Source organism: Protobothrops mucrosquamatus, unplaced genomic scaffold (assembly GCF_001527695.2).
Source record: "Protobothrops mucrosquamatus isolate PMUCROS unplaced genomic scaffold, P.Mucros_1.0 scaffold_290, whole genome shotgun sequence".
NCBI lineage: Eukaryota > Metazoa > Chordata > Lepidosauria > Squamata > Viperidae > Protobothrops > Protobothrops mucrosquamatus.
Genome location: NW_015386366.1, coordinates 453,744 through 462,365, shown reverse-complemented (window position 1 = coordinate 462,365; position 8,622 = coordinate 453,744). Strand labels below are relative to the sequence as shown.

The 8,622-nt window shown below is 37.5% G+C and overlaps 1 protein-coding gene across 1 annotated transcript; it reads right to left on the bottom strand.

Annotated features, from left to right (window-relative positions):
• Positions 1 to 1,991: 1,991 nt before the first annotated feature.
• Positions 1,992 to 8,126, bottom strand: GLRX (glutaredoxin). The gene is made up of 3 exons (XM_015831942.1): positions 7,812 to 8,126; positions 3,952 to 4,064; positions 1,992 to 2,232 (listed from the first exon to the last, which is right to left on the bottom strand). Exons 1-2 carry the CDS (start codon positions 8,016 to 8,018, stop codon positions 3,954 to 3,956), a joined length of 318 nt encoding a protein of 105 aa, XP_015687428.1. The 5' UTR covers positions 8,019 to 8,126; the 3' UTR covers positions 1,992 to 2,232; positions 3,952 to 3,953.
• Positions 8,127 to 8,622: the final 496 nt, after the last annotated feature.

The following is an 8,622-nucleotide window of genomic DNA, read 5'->3' as shown; positions in this document are numbered from 1 at the left end:
TCTCTCAGGATTATAGGAAGGAACAGAACAGCTACCAGATGCTCAACCTTCATTAGCTGTAAACATTCTTCCAGAGGGCCATCAGTCTAGAACATACTTATTATTATTATTATTATTATTATTATTATTATTATTATTATTATTATTATTAATAATAATAATAATAATAAAGTTGAAAGGGACCTTGGAGGTCATCTAGTCCAACCCCCTGCTTAGGCAGGAAACCCTATACCATTTCAGACAAATGGCTGTCCAATCTCTTCTTAAAGACTTCCAGTGTTGGAGCATTCATGGCTTCTGGAAGCAGGTTGTTCCACTGAATAATTGTTCTGTCAGGAAGTTTCTCCTTAGTTCTAGGTTGCTTCTCTCTTTGGTTAGGTTCCATCCATTGCTTCTTGTCTTGCCTTCAGGAGCTTTGGAAAATAGCTTGACTTCTTTGTGGCAGCCCATGAGATATTGGAATACTGCTATCATGTCCTCCCTCGTCCTTCTCTTCATTAAACTAGACATACCAATTCCAGCAACCGTTCCTTGTACGTTTTAGCCTCCAGTCCCCTAATCATCTTTGTTGCTCTTCTCTATACGCTTTCTAGAATCTCAACATCTTTTTTACATCATGGTGACCAAAACTGGATGCAGTATTCCAAGTGTGGCCTTACCAAGGCACTGTAAAGTGGTATTAATATTTCTCGTGATCTTGATTCTATCCCTCTATTAATGCAACCTAGCACTGTGTCGGCTTTTTTGGCAGCTGAAGCACACTGTTGGCTCATATTTAAGTGATTGTCCACTAGGACTCCGAGATCCCTCTCACAGTTACTGCTATTGAGCAAGGTACCTCCTAAACTATACCTGAGCATTTGGTTTTTCTTGCCTAAATGTAGAACCTTACATTTTTCACCATTGAATTTCATTCTCTAAGATAGTGTCCAATGTTCAAGTCTGTCAAGATCCTTCTGTATCTTAAGCCTGTCTTCTGGAGTGTTGGCTATTCCTGCCAGCTTGGTGTCGTCTGCAAATTTGATGAGTTCCCCATCTATCCCTCATCCAAATCATTGATAAAGATGTTGAAGAGCATGGGGCCCAGAACAGAGTCCTGGGGCACCCACTACTCACTTCCCTTCATGTAGATGCAGTTCCATTGAGGACCACACACTGAGTACGGCCAGTCAGCCAGCTACGAATCCATCTGGTGGTGATGCTGTCTAACCGACATTTTTCTGTCTTATCAAGTAGTAGGTTGTGATCTACTTTATCAAATGCCTTACTGAAGTCCAAATAAATTATATCCACAGCATTCCTCTGGTCCACTAATTTTGTCACTTGGTCAAAGAATGCGATAAGATTTGTCTGGCATGATCTGTTTTTGACAAACCCATATTGGCTTTTGGTAATGAGTTTGCTTGCCTCTAGGTGTTCGCTGATTTGTTGTTTGATTATCTTTTCCAGAATCTTCCCAGGTATTGAGGTCAGGCTGATAGGTTTGTAATTTCCTGGATCCATTTTTTCCCCTTTTTTGAAGATGGGAACTACATCAGCTCTTTTCCAGTCCTCCAGTAGTTCCCCAATGCTCTATGCTCATTGTGTGTTTTTGCTCATTGTTGACCTCTTAGAAGGTGGCCAGCTAATATCATAAGTGGTCACAAAATCATTGTCCTTTATGTGCCATGCAGGTTGGCTGAATCAGAGACAGATAATCTGCATCATAACATTGAAGAATTATATGGGATCTGATTTACAGGAGGAGCTGTCAGAGCTTGGAGTAAGGTCAAGATGCCTCTTCAATAAGGGATAAAAAGTGGAGAGAGAAAAAATTTGCAGGGATTCAAAGAGAGTGTAAATGACAGGCATAATTACAAAAAAGAGAGAAAGCACAAAAAGTCACATGTCTGGACAGCTACATAAATTGAAATGATTAACAGAATGGTGAATTCACCCAGAGAGAGTAGAAGTAAACCAACTGCTCAATAAAACAATAAAAGAAACAAATATTCTTTTTGTGATCCATTGTGGTCATGAGTACTTTATTAGCAGAGAAACTGTCATACTAACAGGTATAAAAGTAGGGTAAAGCTGTGTCTTAGAAGCCAGAGAGTAATCAACACTTTTTTTTGTATTGCCTCCTTTCAGAAATATACAATGGATGAAGACAAGATGGAACAGGCAATTAATCTAATCCTAAATGCTATAGGTGCATCTTCAGGGTAATTCCATCCTGTAGTTATTGTTGCTCTGAAAGTTAAAGAAAACAAGTTAAAGAATTTCCATAAAAAGGAAAATGAGCAAATTAAAAAAAATGAGCTGAATGTTAAAAGAAAGCTTTGCTTTAAGAAACACTGATATAACTCAGTTGTTATTAAAGTATTTTTTTAGTCTGCTATTTAATTAAAGATTGCCAAAACAGTTTATGGGTTAATGAAGACAAGGTAATAATTGCTTTCTAGTTTTCAGTCAGAAAAGTCACAATACAAAAAGGAAAAAGAATGGAGAGGGAAAGGGAGAAAAGGCAAATGCTTAATATGCTTATGTTAAACTGCTGAGATAAATGGGTGACTCATAGATTAATTTTTTCCTTAATTTCTAAGGTAACATCTGTTATGTTTTGTGAACTGAACTTGGTAATTTTGTATGTACCTGGTGCATGTTTCACCAAATATATGTATTTTTGTTTGCAATGTTCCTAATTTTGCCAGCAAGTTTTGTTTATACTACAGATTTTTAACCAAATAATATGAGAAGAGTATCAACAAAAATGCCTAAATTTAATTGACAAAGTACTTGTGAAATGTGGAAAATGGAGATTACCCAATTTTAATATTTATTAGAAAATGCAAAATTAGGCACTTCTCACATTCTGCACTGAATGTAAACAATAATTTCTTAATCCTGATTCAGAAGTTCCTGTTTGGTTTTAAGGAACAGTCCGGCAGTATGATTATTCTTCCTGTTTTAACTCTCCTTGTGGATGTACTTGATATTTGTCTGCTTTTTATAACTCTCACTGGAAATTATAAATTTTGGGGGAAAGTATAACTCAAAGGTCCACCAATTTTCATCTCAGGGACACAACTTCTCTTTGCTAATACTAGAAAATTGCAAATATTTCAACCATATTTAATATTTTAAAGGCTTGGGACTTTCACTGCCCAGCTTAAAATAGTGAATCTCACTATGAATTAGGCAAACACTTCTAATTGCTGTAGTGATTTAGGAGACAAAATAGATGCCTCAGTCTCTGCAAGACTTAGAGCTCCTGTGTTGCCAGCTTAACATCCAAACCTCTCCAAAATGGAGAGAGAGAAAGAGAGACAGAAGAAACTGAAAAGGTCAACCTTTGCCAGTTCAGTGATGTCATGACATCAAACATGGCTTCTGCAAGATGTAAGGAGAAATAGTAGCCTCTTTGTTGAAAAAGTTGCATAGCCCTGCTCTACAGGAAGCCAGGAACTACATGTTTCTGTAGAATACTCAGTTAGTGTCAACATCCAACTCAAGATATTGGCAACTATGTGCCTCTTTGTTTCAACTTGCCAGTTAGTACAGTTAGCCTACTGTCATCTTAATGTCCCCATAAATCTTATTGGCAAGGAGTAATGGAAGTATCAGGCTAACATATCTGAAAGGTATTGCATTGAAGCCAATTGAAGAATTCCAAGAAAGGGCAAAAGCAGGGTAGTAAAAAAAAGTACCTATGCTAATCAAGGACTAATCATGTTTTTAATAGTAAGGTATGTGCTAATCAAGGCAACTCGGCCTTTATGCAACTGCTTGAGTATAGTTCTGTGGATTAAGCTATCTGCAAGAGCAGCCACTACCATGCTGCTTATTTGTACATGGGGACTTTGCAAATTCTTATAAGTAAAAAGCCTCTCTGAGATGTTAATTTTCTTGAAGGGAATCTTGATTTCCTCTATCCCACCATATTAATTGGAAATACACCTAGATGCTCACCTTCACAGTGCCCCAATCTTCTTTAACATGGTGGAAAGTTCTCCACTATCGTTTAGAGCATCTAGATCTGTAAAACCACCAATACATGATTTTCCAATAAAAATTCGAGGAACCTAAAAAGCAAGCATAACTTATTAATCAGAAGACAAAATCTCTTTAGACTTCTGAAACAGGAACTTTGAATATTGGTGTTAGAGTAACAAATGATAAGGTACAAAAAAAAAAAGAACAGGCTATAAGCTGTGTCATTAGCTATGAGTAAAAGGCATGCCAATAAAATAAAGCCTAGACATTTTATTATTATTTATTTAGCACTGTCCACCCCAATAGCCTCCTGGCAGCTTATAAAATCTAAAAAAATAAATAAACAGTAAGAACATTAAGAACAAAAAGACAACAAACAAAAATCAACCACCATAATAATAAGTAAATCGCTCATCACTTGGGGCCTGAATGTCCCAGATCATAATCCATTCCGTGGCCAATTATGTTACTCTTCATATAGTTGTGAAGAACATTCAGGCCATTTTTTTTCTTTCCTATGTTCCCTTTGGACAGAGCTGCACTTCAAGCATTCATGCTGGAAAACCTGCTGGTATAGCTCTAGCTGGAGGTGACAAAAAAGTTTACAAGACTTTGTGGGTCAGATGGACCAGACAGACGAGTAGCTGGTTTCCTGTCTCTGATATATGCCAGAAAGCATTCAGTGTAATAATGGAAGGAAATGGGATATGGAGAACCCAAGGCAGATTAACTCTGCTTGCTCAGAACTCTTAGAATTACATATAGCTGTGTCTGCATCAACTTCATATTTTTCAGTTTAGTAATTCTCTAAAAATGCTACAATTCCTACAATTCCCAGTCAATATGACATTGTTGAGATTATAGGGGCTGCAGTTCACCATATTTAGAAGGAGTTCAAGCGTAAGAGTCTATATATTTTGTTTTACTAATATATTTTAAGTTGGGTTGAAAAACTCCAAAATAAATATTTTGCAATGGAGATAAAAGGCAGACAAGTCGATCCACTACTACAACGGTCTGTCATAAGACCTAAGATTCATCATTCAAATTTTATTTACAGATTTTCATCCTGCCTTTATTATTTTAAAAGTAACTCAAGGTAGCAAACATACTCAAAAAAATTTCCTCTGTGAGTTGGGTTGGGTTGAGAGACAGTGACTTGACCAAAGTTATCCAGTTGGATTTCCTGTGAAGTCTGGACTACAACTCACAATCTCCTGGTTTCTAGACTACCACCTAAACCATTACACCAAATTCTGTGCTAAAGAAGATATACCTGCTCACTGTGAAACATCTTTGTTGCCCATCTAGAATAATTACCCAAGATGTCAAAACATTGTGAAATCAGTTTACAAAAGCCAAACAACAAAGCAGGAAGGAAATGAGCCATGCTTTTGGAAGGCATTGATTTTGGGACTCTGCTCCATTTAACCAGCATCAGTTTTTTATATTCATGACATTCTATTTTGTAATACAAATTGTTGATTTTAAATAAACTTGTGTTCTTAGAAATATATGGGTTCCCCACAGTAAATGCAAAACAGAATAAAGTTCAGAATTACCATAAATTGCCAAAGATGCTTCCATTTCTATAAGGCTTTCAGGAGATGCCCAGTGGATCTATTTTCACTCACACTGCTTCTATGCCTTTTACATGGAGTGATTTATTAAGTAAAACTAGCTTCTTTCACTCCACAGTACCTCCTTCTTGGGACAAGCAAAGGGAAGAGATACTTCAACCATTAAGCAACAGAGTAAAAAAGATATCAAGTTGGTTTCACATTTGTTGCTTGGGGCTATTCTCAGGAAGGCAGAAATTTCCCTGGCCTATTTATCATGTGTTCTGAAGGCTGAGAAATTTATTTGGCCCTTGCTTTGCACATAAAGAAACATTTTAGTTACATAGCTGTAAACAGGAAGTAGGAATCCGGTTTTCTGTTTTCTCTGCTGCAATATGAAATAAATTTATATGGAACCTCATCCTTATATAGTACAAAACTTATGTGCAATGCAGCTAGTTCGGAACACTTATATGATATTTTCCTTTAAAGTATGTCTGCTGTGTGAGAGTATTTCAAATTCTCTATTTCGCTGCATACTGCTCACGGTTAAGTTGTAGAATTCCAAGATTATGGAGTGATCACACTATATTTTCCACAAAGAAACAAAACCCTATTTTGTAAAAGATTTCTCAACTGTTCTAAATAATGTGCACCATGACTAGGAAAAAGCAACACAATTTTCCCTCCCAAATGATACTTGCACTTACTCAGTGATATGTGAATGTACCTCAACCTTCATCAGCGTAGCATACAGTAGACAACTCCTAGAATAACCACTAAGAAAGTTGGATATGTATGTATGTATGTATGTATGTGTGTGTGTATGTATGTATGTGAAAGTTAAAAGCAATATATTAGTTTATACACTACTAAAACTCTCACTGTTTGTAACCTTCAACTAGACAAATCCTTATATCATAGTGCAACAATTTTCGAATCAACATACCACAAATGGGCTGACTTAAAGAATGCATCCAAAACCCACCATAGGACTGAAATTTGGCAAAGTTGTTGCTGCTTCAGCACCACTGCTTCTCCCGGCTACTTTTCCAAAAGCCCCATAGACTACACAGTGTAAGGGAAGATGAGAGGGGTATATCCTCTTTTCTGCCCCCCCCTCTGCCTGCTGTGGAATTGGTATGATCCAACAGGCAAGAGTGATTAACTGCTTTGGAATTGAGACCAAAATTTGAAATCTCTTAATAGTGGTGGACAGTGAGGGAAGGGCAAGGCAGTGATTTGGATGCTGCTGGCAAGGTAAGGCTGACTGGGGGATGCTATCAGTCAATGGGTGAGCCTCTTTCTCCCTGGAGGGATGGGGAGTAGGGATGCAGTTGTCCTTATAGTCCTCAGTCCTTTTGTTTCTCCCCAGGAAAGAGGCAGGAAATTCCACAGCTTAACAAAGGAGGAGGAGGAGGAGGAATGATTTCTGACATTCTCTGCCAGCTTCCCACAAGCAACCTTAATTGGGAAGCCAACAGGAAGTCAGAAATTCATCCCTTTCCCACTATTTTTTCCCCCTGCCTGTGGTCATTTGGTTTATCTCTGAAAGAATGATTCAATGGCTCATGGGTTGTCTAGTCATTTATATTCCTGTAACTTAAAAAGGACATTGCAAAGATAGATCCAGAAATTAAAATTTTACCCTCCCAGTCTAAGATACCAGGTAAGGATGTTGCAAGGACAGAAGGGAGCAATGCCCTGAGCACTACACATTGTGAGCAGGAGCCAGATGAAGAAATAAGCTATATTTAGATGCAAAGAGCACATAATTCACTCCCCCCCCCCCATTATGTTAGATTATGAACAACCCATATTACTGTTCAATAGCTGTAAGAGCTCAGTATTGCTTCCCTTTGCAATCACAAATTTTATTTCAGGATTAGGTTCCTATCTCACTAAACCCAAACCATGGTTTACAAACAGAAACTGGGTTGATTCATAACACTAAACTAGCTCCAAATAAACCCCATTTACATGTGGGAATGCAGCCCAAAACCCATTGTATCCACCTAAATAATGGACACAAATCCTATAGCTGGTGACTTTGTTGCAGATAATTAGTCAGCTATTTCCTCACCCACATTTCAGTTTGTTGGAAAAGCAATATTGTACCAACAGTTCATCTATTAAAAGAGCATATTATGTGGGTTATATTATTGGAAAACAGCCACATGAAAACACAGTTCTTTTCCTTATATACTCAGAAGGCAAAACACATCATCTCACTCTTAGATATGTTTCTCTTTCATTCTGTTTTTAAAGGAAACTCACCGTTCGGGCACCTGTTAACTGCATAAGATAGTCTTGAATGGCATCCATATTATTTTGGCTTGTGAGATCAATATATTCCAAGTGCCCAGGCTTGATATTAATTTGTTTCAGAAGATCTAGCGCATTGTGACAGAAAGGACAGCCTTTCTTTCCAAATACAACCACTTTATCAGATGCAATATGACTAACTACAAATTGCTGGGCCATCCTAAACTTCTTAGTAGCTCCCAACAAGGGCCCAATTCTAAAGCTGAGAGAAGTGAAAACAGAAAGCAAAAAAGCACTGCAGAAGTCAGGTTATATGAGTTCCAAGCCTCCTCCTTCCTTTGAGAGCCAACATCCTGTAGGAGGAGTTGCTTCTCCGTTTCTTATTGTTAAAGAGATACACACAATGATTGCTTAATCTTTGAACTATTGCTTAGTAGAAGCATGTAGGTGCTTTCCACTCAGGGTGTGAAATGATTTGGTAACTGAGTGTTAACAAATTCCACAGTTAACTACTGCTGGTTGTGTTGCGTTTGGATTTGTCTGCTTTATTATTGTTAAGACAGACTCTGTTATAGCAACCAGCAGTTACTCACCAGGATGAAAGTTTGACAGGGTGATCTATCTGTATAATCTAACCATGGATAGATGCACAGGGAACTTACTGGAAGGGTGGAATATCAGTTTGTCCAATAAATACAATTGAAGATATACGATGAAACCCTGCCCCTTTACCTTAATGCATTTGTTTGGCTATTACAAACTAATACTATACTAATTGGAATTGCTAATATGTTTTTAATACTTGGTGGATTACACTGTAAAG